General features: G+C 35.7%; 1 protein-coding gene across 1 annotated transcript; it reads right to left on the reverse strand.

The window, feature by feature from the left end:
• Nucleotides 1–1,715: 1,715 nt before the first annotated feature.
• On the reverse strand, nt 1,716–16,705 carry ggt1b (gamma-glutamyltransferase 1b). Its single transcript, XM_055207770.2, has 13 exons — nt 16,567–16,705; nt 14,372–14,536; nt 13,875–14,005; nt 13,677–13,766; nt 12,710–12,902; nt 11,398–11,558; nt 10,702–10,851; nt 5,402–5,538; nt 4,455–4,642; nt 3,600–3,727; nt 2,521–2,633; nt 2,328–2,441; nt 1,716–2,232 (listed from the first exon to the last, which is right to left on the reverse strand). Exons 2-13 carry the CDS (start codon nt 14,530–14,532, stop codon nt 2,086–2,088), a joined length of 1,713 nt encoding a protein of 570 aa, XP_055063745.2. The 5' UTR covers nt 14,533–14,536; nt 16,567–16,705; the 3' UTR covers nt 1,716–2,085.

The following is a 16,705-nucleotide window of genomic DNA, read 5'->3' on the forward strand; positions in this document are numbered from 1 at the left end:
GAATCATAAGAACCTGACCTTTTCCAATAGCAGCATGAACCCAACAGCTCTCAAAACCACCTGATGGGTACAAATGAACTGAAAAGCACAAGAAAATGCTTAAATATCGGCAAACAAAGAGGCGAGGACTGCGCTCAAACCATGTCTCCACATTGGGTGATTCTCGCGAAATTAGACTTATAAGGTGTCATGAAGCATTTTGATAAAAAAAGTAAATGCAAGAGTATCAAAATAAGAAGCAGACAGTTACAAACATCTCTTCATGTACTATTTTGCACATGATTTCAAATGACATCATACAAACCAATTTTTTTTTTCACATTTAAGGGGAAAATTGTCATTACCGCAACGTGTCCATGACTGGATTTGGGTTCTTTCACATGGAAATATTTATACTTAAAAAATCTTAAAAATAAAAAGCTTCAGTTCATGTTATACTATAAACATTTACAGTAAAGAAACATGTGGTATTTGGTGATCATTTTGTAAATGTAGAGACAATAATAAGTAATATAAATGTGTCCAAGAAAAATGTTCTCATCCTCCGCAACATTTTCAATCATTTCCCTCAAGGAACTAACATTTAAAAAAATTGTTGGAAGGGACATAATTGACTGTGACACTCAAGATGGCTACCAGGTAAGCAGTTCTTATTTTTCTCTTCAGATAAAAATTAAAATTTTGTTTGTCATAGTACCTAGACAACTTTTTAGTTCTCATTACCGAAACATGAGTTTGTAAATGCATATATTTAATGTAATATCATGTTGCGGTCATGATAATTTTTTATAATGCTAACCTAAAAAAATAATTTGATAGTAAATCAGAACTTAATCTTATTTGTGCAAATCAAATAATTCTGATGCTGGAAACGGATTTCGTGAGAATGGACACTGGATTTGTGACCAATATGCTTTATAACTGTAAAAGCAAGATTTACAAACTTCACATGCAACCTCTAATAACAGTATTATATTTAATATAAGTAAATATTAATATTGCTTAGAATTTTGCATATAAACATACTTAAAGGGGTCATAGCGTGAAAATTTAACTTGTTTCATGTTTATAATTGGGTACCCAGTTCGTCTATCAACCTAGAAAACGTAAGTAACTTTGTTTTGGTAAACCATTCTCTGCAAGCATGTAAAACTAGGTCATTCAGATTTTGCCTGTTTTGTGAGGTAGATAGCAAGTCTTATTACAATAATACCGCCACATAATCTGCACTATCCAACTACGGCACTGCCATTTAGTGCAGAGAGAAAGAGAGAAAAAATTTTCAAGGTTCAATAAAAAAACACCATCAGGCATTTTAAAGGACACACCCAAAAACTGCTAATTTTTGCACCTACAAAGTGGCAATTTTAACATGCTATGATAAATAGTCTGTGTGGTATTTTGAGTTAAAACTTAACACATGCACACTAGGGACATCAAAGACTTATTTTCCATCTTTATAAAAATCTCATAATATGACCCCTTTAACATGTGATTTTGTCCATCTCCTGGAAATGTAAGCATAAATGATGCTGATGTTCAGCTGTTGTGTCCCTGGTAGGGCTTCCTACTCGTGGGACATGAAAATGAGTATTTAAACTTTAGCATGATTAAAACTTGTTCCCCTGAGAAGCTTCGGCTTAGTCCTGTAAAAGCTTCACCGGCCTTGGATGCAAATCTCAGTTTGGATAAAAGACCAGCTTTAAACTTAACAATCACTTGTCAAATACATTTATTTGTAGAAATAAATAACCTACCACTCCACGGTAACATGATATGGATCTAAAAATCAGGATGAGGTGATTTAATCAAAAGATTAAATGGTTTTCTTTGTGCTTGTATTCGTCACCCAGTATTTGAAATTGAATTTTCACTGAATGCAGAACAAGCAAGGATCAATGTCAGGAGAAAAATGGTGGTGGAGTCATGAATGGAGATTTTGATCTGCCAGAGGCGACTCGCTTGTTGGATCTCTGATGAAGGCACTGGGTTGTTTCCGAGCAGCTCTGGGGAAAATGTCCTTAGGTATTAAGTCTTTTGCCTGAAGCTGGACTAGAAATCCAGATCGATGAGTCGATGCAGTGTTCAGTACCCAGCCGCGTAGCCTCCCTTGCGTGGGTCTGACTTGGCACGAAGTCCATCACTATATCGCACTATAGCCTGAACCACAGAGGCCGTGGACTTTATCACTTCTGTAAAGTGGTTCTTCTGCGCAAGACCCTCCAACACTGCCTGTGAGTAAGTTGTGATGAATCAAAACCACAAATGTATTGAAAACTAAAGACCATGAAGAAAACTATAATGTCTACATACAATACTCAACTCACCTTGTTAAAGTCAGGCTCTCCCTGTGTGGTGTTGGGACTGAGCTGATTGTGAATCCTCGGCTCCACGACTGCTTTTTCAAGGTCGTAATCAAAAAACAAGGCGTTTAGGATCACCTGCACAAAGGACACCCGCTATGCGTGAGTCATTAGAGTCAAACAATAATACAGAGAAATAATGGAGTATCTTTATCACCTGGGCTACTGCTGTAGTGATCCTTGTTCCACCAGAGGCTCCAACCACCATCTTAACTTTGTTGTTTTTATCCAGCAGTATGGCGGGACACATAGAAGACATTGGTCTTTTATCTGAGCAAAAGCATTACACTAATAATTAAACACAACATTATAATATCCTACAAGCTTCATTCATATTAGTTATTCAAAGTGACTTCACATTATACATTTAGGGCCCTATTTTAATAGGGTGACCATACGTGCCATTCTTCCCGGACGCGTGCGTCCTGGCCAGGATTTCGGGTTCATGTTTCGGAAGTCGTATTTGTCGACCGCATACATCATAGAGGATTATTATTATTACAGAAAAGCAACCGTTACTTTTTAAGGTAAGAATGAAACTACGAGTGTATGTCTTATATTTTTAACTGAATGGCATATGCAGTCAACAAATACGACTTACGGAGGACGCACCAAAATCCTGGCCAGGACGCATCCAGAATGGCACGTATAGTCACCTAAATTGTAATGATGTAAGCCCCGGTCTAAAAGGGTGTGTCCGAATCCACTTTCGCTAGTTGAACGATGTGAAAAATGGTCTATGCGCCTGGCACACAGTCTAAAAGGCTTGTTCCTATTCCTTGTTCCTACTAATGCATGCTTTAAATAACAAAAACAATATTGCGCAATTGACTTGACCAGGTTTTAATTGGTCAATGGCGTAGTTTATTTTGGTTGTCTCAAAACAGCAACGCGCCAGCAATGCACCTGAACACACCTTGTTTTCAGACCAGAACACCCATATGGACGCAAATGCATTTGCTATTTAAACAACGTGACACTGAACATGAAAATGATAACTGAGCTGGGCTGAAACTAGAAAAAACTCTTGTGTCGCACTATGCGCCGGGTGTATGATAGGGCCTTTTGGGTGTTGGTTTTTTTTTTTGGGTAATGAACCCCTGAACCTTGTGTTGCTATGGCAATGCGTTACCAGTTGAGCTACAGGAACACTATGGGATCTAATGTTGTGCACTAAATGATAGTGGCAATTTACCAATGCAAACAAATCCTATAAATTTGATCATATTTACTCACGTGGTACAATAAAGTTATTGGGAGAAGGAGGAACTCCAAAATTGTTCGTAATCAGAGGAGAACTGAAGTCATCCATCTCATTGTTGAGTAAAATCCCTGTTGAATCTGACATGAACTTAGAGCCAAAGCTGGAAAAACATAAAGGTAAAGGTAAGTTTTTTTTTTGCTTTGCATACACAGTATTTAAATTGTAGTAAGCAAAACTATTGGTAGGGATTATGCAATAATAACGCTATAAAGTCCAACCTTGCCCTTACGAAAATTAACTATGTTTTCTTGTGGTATTGATTACTATCAGCAAAACCATGGTTTTACTACAGTAACCATATGGTGTAACTATGTTTTTTGAAAACCATGGTTATTTTGTGGTAAAACCATGGTTAATTTTCGTAAGCGTGTTAAGGTCACGTGATTAATTTGTAGGCGTCAAAAACTATTTGCATTTTTATTTTATTTATTTATTGAAAAAAAATCTTATCTCACAAGTCATGTTTCCAACAGTCTAATCAATAAATGGGTCTTAAAAATGTATTTAAAATTGTTGCTAATATCACTTCCGGTTTATTTGACACGCAGGAAATGCAAAGTCATCGCACTCGCAGATTTTGTATACTAAGTTAATATATTTAAACTCGCTTAATACGGTCTCAATCAAACAACATGTTTTCAATATACATTTCCCCAGGTTTAGCCTACTCCGCATGCGCACACATTGGCATGTACTTCGCATGATTGTCTGTAAGTTAACGTTACTGTCTTTGGTGTGGTGTCTGTGTGGGCTTTATACGGCATATAAAAAGATATGCAATGCATAATAACACGAGGGCCTTTAAAAGTAAGATGGTAAATGCTTACTATAGATTAATGGTGCTGGTTGCGGAGACAGCAGCTCCATCCTCCGCCACCACCGACAGATGCGCCGTGCCGTGATTGTCCGGAATAAAGTACTCGGGTTCGTAGTAGCCCTCCTGTTGTGTTGTGTCATCTGTGATCTTTTGTCGGATCATGTCAGCGTAATCCTTTGAGGTGATGTTTTGGATGAACTGATAGTGAGAATGTGGAGGTGAAAATCAGATCATTACCACGGCACAATAATAAACTACAGCTTGAAAGAGCATCTGATCAAAAGGGTGCCATTCAACAGCACTGCATTTATTCTCTGTGATTAGTGTTGCACACAGTGTGTGTCAGTTTCAGTGAAGGCTTTGATCATGACTGATGTGTCAGAAGTTTGCCACTAATATATCCCAATTAATTTGTTACAAGCAGGATAGCGGATGAAAATAATATACTATTTCTGATATGGTCCTCTCAGTGTTTCTGCAATCAAATAATGCATTTGCATTTGCAACTTTTTGCAATGCATTGATGTTTTTAGACCCTAAACATTACTGTTTAACAGTTCATTAGCTACATCAATACTTTGCATGGTCCTTTTTAATGAATGTGCTACATTCCAAATCTTCTTAAGCAAAAGGTTTTGTCCTAGAAACCAACCAATTAATGAATGTTTTTGCATTGATAATCTCCTGTACAAAAACTATATTAGCAATAATGCATCAGGTTAGGTTATAAAGCATTACTGCTGGTGCTTTGCATCTTTTGTACGAAGGTTGAGGAGAAGATTTGTATAATTTTGGTTTGTGGCTTTGAAGGTGCAATGCATGAGAGTTGAACTTTTTTCTGTCATTTTAAAAGCTTGAACGCATTCATCCCCAATTTGTTGTATGTAAAAAAACGCCATAAACATTTGGCCTCCTGTTGTGTTTTACAGGTACGGACTTAGCGTTGACCCAACTTACATCAGAGATGTTGAGAAAATTTCGATCACCCAGAATAGACCTTTTGGCATATGCGAATCGGAAGGCCTCCACTATACGGTGATAGGTGAGGATTTTCTTATCTGTGGTGGAGACGCTGTCTGGGCTAAAGTTGAAACCTGGATAAGAGAAAGAGTTTGGTTTATTTATTGCATTATATTTATCGACAATTTGACCACTTTTGTCCTAAAGTGACCAGGAGTTTTAAAAATCTGTATAAACCTACTTATAAATCTATTATAAACCAGTTTAATTATATTAAACGAACCCAGTATCACAGAGTTGCGAATAAATAGTACGAAGTGTGAAATTCGTGCAATTACATGCATATGATACGCCAGTCCTTCCCATTCACTTAAACGGCACATCTTTTTTTGTCGTTTTATTTATTGGTTTCTCAAATTTTTTGCTCTTTTTTACCATTTTCGCTTGGGTTTAGGGTTAGAACAACTTTTTGTTATATTAAAATGACATCCTAACCCAAACCCCAATTCTAACCCCAACTCCAAGCGACCATGGCTTAAATATAGACAAAACATGGAGAAATGTATATTAAATAACCTCCTTAAGCAAATCTAAAATGTAACCCTAAACCCAAACGAAAATGGTTTAAAAAACAGAAAAAAATGAGAAACCGACAAAAAAAGATGCGCCGTTTAAGTGAATAGGAAGGACTGGCGTATCATATGCATGCCAAATTGGAATTTGCCATATGTATGGCATGACTTTCACACTTTGTGCTATTTATACGCATCTACATGAGACTGAGTAAGATTAAAGGGGCTGTTTCCCGGACAGGGATTAGCTTAACCCGGGACTAGGCTTTAGTTTAATTAGAAAATATAGCTAGTTTTAACAGACATGCCTTACTAAAAACATTACCGGCGTGAATTTTGAGGCAAAACTAAGGGCACTGATGTATTTAAGATATGTCAGTACAAATTGTTTTCAGTTTGGACAGCTCTTACATTTATTTTAGTCTAGGACTAGTCTAATCCCTGTCTGGGAAACCGCCCCTTAATCTTCAGAACCCATTCATAAGCAGAGGCGGTATTAACATAGAGGCATAGGTAGGCGGCTGCTTGGGACCCCCTATCAGCGGCCCCCCAACAAACCTAATAAATAAATAAATAAAACCCCTATCATCATGAACACATCAAAAGCATTGTAAATTGTATTAATCTTCTTAAAAATATGTTGAAACTTTGAAATAGTAGTTAAAATGTCCAGTTCATGTTTATCTGTCACTACACACATACACCCCCTTCTTTCACAATGAAATGGACTAGTCCATAACAGCGCGAAAGGTAAACACAGAGTGACAGGAGGACTGGGAAAGTACAGGAATAGAGACGAATCAAGACAAATATATACGCGAAAATGGGGCTTTGGTGATTTAACCACCTAGTTCTGCTAATAATAGCCTTAGCCCTACACGGATAAAAATTATTTTGTGGTGAAGTAAATAACGTTACTACAGAAAAAACGAATTAACCCTTATGTTATGTTGGGGATGTTTTCGTCCACTATGGGGTGCTTTTGAGTTTTAATTTGGGAAAATGCTTATTAATTACTTCTTTTCTGAAGTGTAGTAATATTTATTAGATTAACTCTCATAATTTCTACATAATAATATTAACATTTATTGAGAACTAGATTTTCCTAAGTAAAATGATGATAAATACACAATTAATTCATGTAAAAAATGAACTGTGTGGGAATAGTAAGTCTTATTAGATATTTTCTTGTATTATTTAACTGTTTTATAGTCACTACACATAGTCCTAAAATAATTAAGTAAATTTTAAATCCATTTAACTAAAAAATCGAAGTAAAATTTACTTACATTTATTTGCACATGTTGTAAGGAATACCCACATTTCTTTGCGCCTGAATATTTTTATTTTTTAAGCTTTATCACATAATAAGAACTGATAAGAACTTTAACTACTTAAATATTTGTTAGCAAAATGTCATAAAGGTTTAAGCTCTTATATTATTGATATTGTTTTGTTGTAAATAATAATTTTGTGAAGTCACCGTTTATGTGATCAGTGTTTCTTTACATGAACCCTTTTCAGAACATTGTATTGTAATTCTCTCCACAGTGCTAATAATGCATGTCAGAAACACAGTTTGTGTACGTTTCTGTTCAGAATCAAGTTTATTCAATGACTGACTTGTTGTCAGTCATGAATTCTGTGTTATAATGCCATTTATAACATTATAAATCACTAGGTCCATAGAAATATGTAAAGAAAATAACAAACAGAAAATACGATTTATTTAATATTATTAGGACAGCAGTGTTTCAATTTTCAAAAAAAACCTAATAGACTTTACCTAAACGATTAAAATAAATCTAACTCCTAAATAAAATAATTAAGTAACATTTAATTAATTATTTAACATATGTTTTATTATGCAATTTTAAGTAAATTTTATTTGATTTTAGTAGGTAAGTTTTACTTATAAAAAAGCAGTAAATTTTACTTAAAAAAAGTTCGTGCAAATTGTTACGAGGATTTTTTTAAGTAAATTTTACAAGTTGTTTTTTTCAGTGTATAAAAAGTGATTGTGGACTGGTTTTTTCTTACCTTTTATCACAGTTTTAAAAACATTGGCTTTGATGCATTGCTAGTTTTTGTGCAGCATCAGATAAAAAAAAATTCTCCGTCATTTACTGTTCGTGGCTGTTTTTGCCCCATTTACTTATTCTCTATTGGTTTTGTAGTGCTACACTTCGTGTGTCCTCTGTTTCCATCTTCATTTTGGAGTAATTTTTTTCCCTTTTTTATAGATTGGATAGGGGGCCCCATACATACATTCGCCTTGGGCCCCCAATTTGCTAAATACGCCACTGTTCATAAGTTTGTGTAAGCACAGATCACGAATCTTACCCTTTTACAATTCAAACCATTACGTCTGGCAATGTAACCTTGCAAGCATTACTTTAATTTTGGTTAAATATGAGTTGAATTTCACTCGTACTGATAATACATGAATCCTATTAACCTATTTTTACGGGAATGTTTTTGTCTTTCATTTTATAAAACCGAGCAATGTGAATATTCAGAAACAAAACATCTTTGAATTTGAGGGTGAATAAATTATTGTCATTTCTGTGTAAAACAGCTTTGTTTTAAAAGTAAAACTGCAGTTCTAGTCTAAAAAACTTCTCGCATTGTTTCAGGCGCTTTATCCAGACACGTCTGTTCGAAACAATTATCGGTGATCCTGCATGGAAAGGTTTCATAACGGCTGAATAAATTTGAAAAAACAAGTGCTAACAGTGTTTATTGACAACCTTGCTCTGGCTGTCAGCAGCTTAATGACTAAGTATCTCATCAGTAAAGCCACAGAGTGGGTGTCTGACCGAGACACAGAGCCATGAGACTCCAGCTCGCCGTTATGAAGCAAAGCTGATGAATCTCAGATGACAATCTGCTTCGTTGTATCCCCTGCTGGTTGAACCCTAAGGAAAGGGTGGAAACGCACTGGCTGTGTGGATTTTTCCATGCTTGGTTTGTGTCCAATTAGTAGCAAACAGCCCACGTTAATGTTGATGTGGGAGACGGGGAGAGTCGGCACAGTCAAATGAAAGGTGGAGGGATTTTAATAGCTCATATAGTAGGAAAACTTGAAGTACACTGCTAACTAATGGTCATTCTTTAATCAGAAATGAACAAAATGTTTTTTTCTCTCAGCCAAAATCTTAACAGTTTATTAAGTACAAAGTCCTTTAATGTGATAAAATGTGTTTTTAACTACATGTAACTTCTTGATTGAGCAATGCTTGTAATTTTAAGTGATTTAGCTTCAGTTTTTGTCAATTAATAATATTATTTATTTATTTATAGCATGGCACTGTTTAACAAATCTGTAAACCTATGAAAAAATGTTCAGTGTTCAGGATAGATTTGGCTAATCCCTTGAAAAACAAACATGATGTGTAAAACTGAAATTAATAGTAAAATATGGCTATTTATAGGACACAATGTTAGATTTTACTTATTGTGGTTGTAATGCAAATGAACTAAAAGCATAAGTTACGCTCGCTTATAATGTCGAGTCATAGACGTAGCAAATTTGACTGCTTATGCTATCGTGTATTATGTTATGCTATCTGTCGTTTTTCTGTGCTTTTACTGCTTCTATTAATGTAAAGCTGCTTTGAAACAATTAAGATTTGTGAAAAGCGCTATATAAATAAAATTGAATTGAATTGAATTGAATTGAATAAGTTAACTTGAACTAACAATGAGTAACACTTCTACAGCATTTATTAATCTTTGTTCATGTTAATTTTGGCATTTACTTTAACATTTATAAAATGAATCCTTGTAACTTAAAATAATGCACCTTGAACTAACACAAATAAATCTATTGGCATTAACTAAAATTAACAACAATTAATACATGCTGAAAACCTATATTTGCAATGCTATCTCACGAGAATTCGTACATATTTTACCATTTGGCTAATTCGTATTAATTCATACGACCACATTTGTAAGTTTTGGTACGATTTGCCTTGACCCCTGTGACATTGGGGTTAGGGGCGGGTTAGGTTTTTTGTTGTTTTTTTCATGAGAATTGAACAATTTTGCACGATTAACTTCGTATGAATTGATACGAATTAGCGAAATATGTATGATTGTTTACTAATATCCCTTCATTGTATAGTGTTACTGAAAACATGTATGTTAATTCAAAAAAAAAAAAACTGAACCTAATTGTTAGATGAAAATTTAAAGTAAATAATTATTACAAAATGTTGACTTAGCAATAACTTTAATAACTTTGAGGCCTTAAAATGATGCAATAAAACAATATTTAAAACGAAAAATGAACGAAAATAATTTGAACCTGAATAGAAATATTACTGTAAAACAAATTAAAATAAATCATAAAATGACAAAAGCTTGTAGCAAAGTTGGAAAATTAAAAACTACACTTAAAAAAATGCTGGGTTATTTTCAGCCCAGTAATTGGGTTAAAATAACCCAGAAAATGTAATATTTGACCCAACAATCGGTTAAAATCACCCAACATTTTGGGTTGAAACAACCCAGCATAGGTTAAATTACAACCAAACAGGTTGGGTTTGTCCCTTTTAAACCCAACGCTTGGTTAAAAACAACCCAGCATTTTAAGAGTGTAAAACATGAAAACTAAAATAAATAAATAATTTTCAAAATATTACTGTAATAAAACTAAAATAACACTGCTACAAATACCATAGTAAATTTTTTAGAGGGATATTTGTATCGTGTTCTTACCGCTCAGGATGTTAAGTATTAAGGTGAGGACGGGTCCGCTGGCAGGAGCGTTGGGAGTCACCATTGCGTATTCTCCTATGTTAACAGTAGGTGGGTTCTCATCAAGCACAGGCCTGTAATTTCTCAGGTCCTCCAGGGTTATAATCCCCTCTACAACACACACAACACGATCCTAAGCATATTAACAAGATCAGACCAAGTAAGTTATTGATTTACTCATTATTAAACAATTGTGTGTCATTCTTCAACACCTCTACACGGGGTGAATTATTGATGGCACTGCAGGATTAAGTGAGATGTAGAATATTTAGGAATCAATGAACCACAGCTTCTTTCCGCCACAACAGAAGCTTAGCAGCAAAATGGCACTTTTTAACACTGATAGGCAGTCAAGTATATCTAACATGTAATGAAATACATTACTGTACACCGCATGCCACATTTAAGTGCGTTCCAGGTATACATTTTTATCAGTTTTTGTGGTTCCTGTGAAATCGAACCTTTGACTTTGTGTGCTGATAACTTAATTGCTCTACAAGTTGACCATTGTATTGTACTGTAGTTTAGGTTTAGACCTATAGGATTGTTAATAGGAATGGTGTTTTGAGAAACAAGTCCTACATAGATCAAGTTCCACCTGATTTGCATTTTATTAGTCAGTTTTCAAGTTCTCGGTGTGAAGTAATAAAACAGAACCTGCAGCTTGGATATCCCTCACGAGGTTCTCGGCCAGCGGGCCGCTGTAAAACGCATCAGGCCCATTCTCGGCTATGTGCTCGTAAGTGTCAGCCAGTTTGGCAAAGATGATTGTGTCGTTTTCCCGCAGGATGTTGCCGGTGGAATCACAGAACACGGAACTACGAAACCAAAGGAGCAAAATAATTAATAACTTAAAGCTGGTGTAACTTACAAGCTTTATGTATTTATGCATATACAAGGCTTTTAAAGGGCCCATATTACACAAAATCCATTTTTAAAAGATGTTTGGACGTAAATGTGTGTTGACCACTCTAAAATGAAAAAAATCCACCCACTCCTACTGTTTTTATCCCCATTAAACCAAAGCAGTGTCATTTTTTATTCTCTTGTTAATGTGATGTCACACAAACAAGGCCCTGACTTACTGGTAAACTTTTCCAAAAGCTTTTCTAAACGTGTTTGTTAGCACTAATAACGCTAAAGATAATATTGTCTCAGACTGTATTTACAGGAATCAGATATATATTAAACAGTGGCGGCTTGTGACTGCTCATCCGAGGGGCGCAAATTCAAAATAGGTGTTTGGAGTGTCATGTGTGTTGCTTGCGTTTTCAAAATATGTGTTTGTTGCGTCATGTGAACCATATGCATCAAGTTTTTTGTCAAAAAATGATAAAAGAGACGCTCACGTTCACAGGCACTTATTTTGACAAGACACATGATGCACATAGGATCTCTCGACGCGCAGAACACATATTTTGAAATTAGGGCTACATACATGTTGTGACGAACTTCGCATCGAGCGCTCTCAAAAAAAAGAAGTCACGGCCGCCACTGATATTTCACTGAAAGCAGTAGTTAATTTGCATTTAAAGATACACACATGAAAACGACACTTCTGTCCAAATTCTGTCAAACGCCCAAGTTGAAAATATTCAAGCGAAAAATTCACATGACACAAATTAAATCCCGCGAGTAATCTATAGCGAGTAACGCGTTGCCCCGTGTTTGGTGTGTACGTAGCATAAGACTTATATTGCATCTTGTAAAAATGGGCATAATATTGGCCCATTAACTTTTTGAGTTTAAAGAAATTGGTCTTGCAACTACACATTTTAAATTTTGACAATTGATGAGTTGCTATAACTAATAAAGACAAGTAAAAATGGTTGTTGAGATCACTAACGGCTCATGTCACTAACCCCCTAATTGCAAGTATGAAGCTACCATGACCATGTACAATAAAAAAAATACTTTGGGCTCCTTTAAATGTTAAAATTAAAATATTTAAATATCCATTTATGCCTACCATAATGTTTTGTCATTCATGATAATTCTTTTGTTTGAATTAATGGCACCGGCCAAAGCGTTGCCAAGACGAAAGCCGTTTCGTGCCAGTTGTATGCTGGGTAAGAACAGTTCTTTCCAAGGAAGCTTGCCGTGGCGTTTGTGTGCCATCTCATACCCCCGAATCTCCCCTGGTACAGCAATAGATAAACCACCTGTGGATAAGAGTGAAAATGTAACCATTAAAATTTTCATCTTCGTGCTGCCTTAATTCAACCTAAAAATATTAGTTAACTTAAAAAAAGATAAATTAAAGCAACACTATGTAGTTTCCATGTAAAAATGACTTACAGCTCCCCCATGTGGTTGAAAAGCGCAACAGTGCCTGGTATCAGACACTCTTCTGCAGGCAGGGGGAGGGCCGGGGCTGTGTTTCCTACCCTCCACCGCGACTTTCAGAGTGTGCTTGTAGCAGCTAGGAGGCTGCTCAGGTTGCAGCAACAGTACAATTTGTCCAGTTAAAAGTTGTTCTATCACTGAAATAATTTTAGAGACATTATTTAAAGGTAAAAAACTACATAGTGTTACTTTAACTCACGCAGCACAAACACTAACTTTTTAAAGTTAAACAACAAATCTTTCTTTATACTATATAAAAATGCAAATGTGTATTATATTACTGTAACTACACGAAATAGGTGGATTTTCCTTTTTGGCATCTGCCAAAAAAATATCATTTTAAATGCCTGCAAGTTATTCGATCATACATACATACATTGTTGTGACATAACCATATGCATCTCAGCTGAGTTTCCTAGCTCTTCCTACACAGTACAACATTAACCCCATAAAAACACGTTCAGCTGCAAGTTATTGATTGTTGAGATTGCGTTTATAGTTTTTGATGCTTATCATGCTTTCCAGTAGATCACAAGGCCACCCATTTTATAAATAATTTCCCCAGTTTCTGTCATGTAGTTAATAGATACCTTTCTGGGAAAGGTCTGTACTATTTCCAAACATGTCTCTGGTTGCGTTCGCAGGGGCCGTCTCTCGTGCATCGATGGTTTCGACTTTTCCTGTAAAAAAATAAACACTAACGTAACCTCTCAATACACTACAGTAATCTTATGCACACAGATACTGCGGGCTGAAAACCATGTGGAAGGTTGACGGTGAGCTAATACCTGTTTTGGGGTCATAAATAGTGAAGAAGAGCCCTCCACCGATGCCCATGCTGTGAGCATTCATCAAACCCACGCATAACAGAGCAGCAATGGCAGAATCTACAGCAGATCCTCCTTTTTTAAGAATGTCCCTGCAAACAGACCCCAAAGTTTGATCATTTCAAGTATCAAACACAAGCTTGATGAGAAACCGTACGTACAGCTTTAAAGAGCAGAGGTTTTATAGAGTAATCGGGTGAAATCGCTCACAAAAGCTTACATTTAAAAAGTGTCATGCTAGCTATTTGATCTGACCTTAAAAAATAACTTCAAATTCATTCATAATAAAAATATTAACTTGAATTCATCTGTGGAATTTTTTAGGCTACCTTTTTATATTTGGTCCTTCAAGTTCCTCAGCAGGTTATTCACATTAGTATAATGTGAGCTTAATTAATTCATTTTATGATCTTCAAGTTACGTTTCTCAGACTTTGGCTATACAAAATGACCTCAAACCTGCCAATTTCCGAGCACGGCCCAGCATCCGCCGCTACCGCTGCTTTGAAGTAACCGTTACCAGACGCCTTGGCCCGCAGACTGAAGAAAACAGCCAAAAATGTGGCAACCGCTGCTAGCAGCAGCATCGCAAGGCCAGCGACAGTAGACCTCTGTACCATTTTCCTGCAATAAATTGACGTTAATTTCTGCATTTTAAATTTTATGAAAGATTATCTGCACCTCCAAAACTTTTAATTCTGACTGTAGAGTAAGAGTTTGACCAGCTAGCATCCTTTTCTGAGACTTGATGTAATGAGTTTTTGAGTTTTATCAGTCTGGATTGTTTAGGAACAAGAAATAGTTGAAACAGAACAAGGACAACTTGAACCGTGGAGAAAATATACTGTACATGCTACTGATAAGATACTGTACATAAAACGCATCCGTTCCCTATATCTAGGATGACTTAACCAAGACCCCATCTGTGAAATAAAGGCTAGCATAATCTAAATCATTGATTTCAATGTTTGTCATGACCTTAATCAGTCAATATAAAAGATATCAAGGTTATACTTTCACAGAATGTACTTTATATTATCTTGGATGATTTTAAAACGCTAAATCACAAAAATGACTTTAGCTGGGTTTTTTTACAGACTGCGTCACATATTAACTCTATACTGATGTTGCAATCAATGATTGTATAATATATGTTGTGCATTATTCAGGTGCACTTTCACCTTTTCATTACATAATGCAACACATCATACCTAGTGCCATACAGGATACAAATAAGAGATTGTGAGTGTATTTTAAAAAAAACAATTATTAACAGCATTGCTAAATAAACCTAGTGAGGGCATATTTGTTATGATAATGCATTCAGAAAGCATATAATCTGTTATGTGCTTGTTATTGTTCCTCTGAGGAAGATTGTGGCTATTCAAATATGTAAAATATCTTAGTTTGTACAAAACAGTCAGGATTGTGCTATTAAAAAAATGCTGAATCCTGAATTCCTCATTGGACTATTGTTGCTGCTTATAGCTTTCCCATTTACATGTAAATCATCTCCTAATTATGTATTATTTAAGGTAATAAAACAACGGCATGTTAATATTTTAAAATGTACACTGTTTTTCTTGTATATATGCGGTAACTGAGTTACTGTAACTGCCCCATTACAGTACCATAACTGTACATGTTTTTACAGTATGATGGCTTAACCGCAGTTCCATTATACAGTATAATACCCTTACTGTAACCTAGTTTAAAAAATTGCCTTAAAGGGTCGCCCGTGTCATAGGTCGGTAACACTACCACAGTGCCACACAATCACTTGGCAAAAGTTACTCGCTATACTCCCCAAGTAGCCTCTTCTTGAGGTCAAAATGTATTTCATTTCATAGATATATTATTTTCCATTTTATATGCTTTTATAACACTATTTTATTCAACTACAATAGCACTACTGCTGTTGTTTTACAGCAGTCTACCGCAAATTCAAAACATACAGTAAATCACTGTAAATTAAATGGTAATACCCATAATGCAACGCTTATTACAGTAATGAACTGGAAAAGAAAATGATGGTATTTTACGGGGCATTTTGTGGAAAGTAACGGTAGAAATTACAGTTAAGTCTAACAGTGTATCCCGACTCTTTACTGTAATTCTACATTTTATGTATGTATACTTTATGCAGCCAAAAGCAGTGAGACTTCTGCATCTTTGAGAACTTTGAATCAAAAGCCTTGCATAAAGTAAAATCCTTCTCAGAAAAAGGCGCCTTATAGCTTCAAAGCCGTGCTACTGTCCACATTAAATCCTGTCAGACTGCTGTGTGTGGGAATGAATCAAGGCACATCTCTGTACAACCTGCAGTGCCTGCAGCCAACAAAATTAAACCCACCACACAAGAGACTAGAATATTCTCTCTCTTTCTTTCTTTCTCACACACACACATAGAGAGAGAAATTGTGTTATGTCCTCCCACAAAAGAGTTCAGTGTTTGTGTTCCACCATAAAAAACTGTTTTCTTATACGCTTCACAACACACAAAGGAAGCCGGAAACTATTTCCAATACAATCATTTCTTTCTGTTTGCTTTGCTTTCTGTTTGTAGAAATACACTGTATGATGTTTCAATTCATTTCCTGGCAGGTCAGTTTAATGTATACATTGAGAATTTTGAGTATGTAAGTTTCACCTACCTGTGTATGTTTACAGGCCTCTCAAGATCTGCTTTCTGTCCGCAGTCTCGTCTGACCGAACCAACGCTGTAACACCTCTAGCTCTCAATGTCTAACTATCAGGTTCATCAAACTTTAACTGCACTCGACAATAAATCAC

The sequence above is a fragment of the Misgurnus anguillicaudatus genome, chromosome 12 (assembly GCF_027580225.2).
Source record: "Misgurnus anguillicaudatus chromosome 12, ASM2758022v2, whole genome shotgun sequence".
Classification (NCBI taxonomy): domain Eukaryota; kingdom Metazoa; phylum Chordata; class Actinopteri; order Cypriniformes; family Cobitidae; genus Misgurnus; species Misgurnus anguillicaudatus.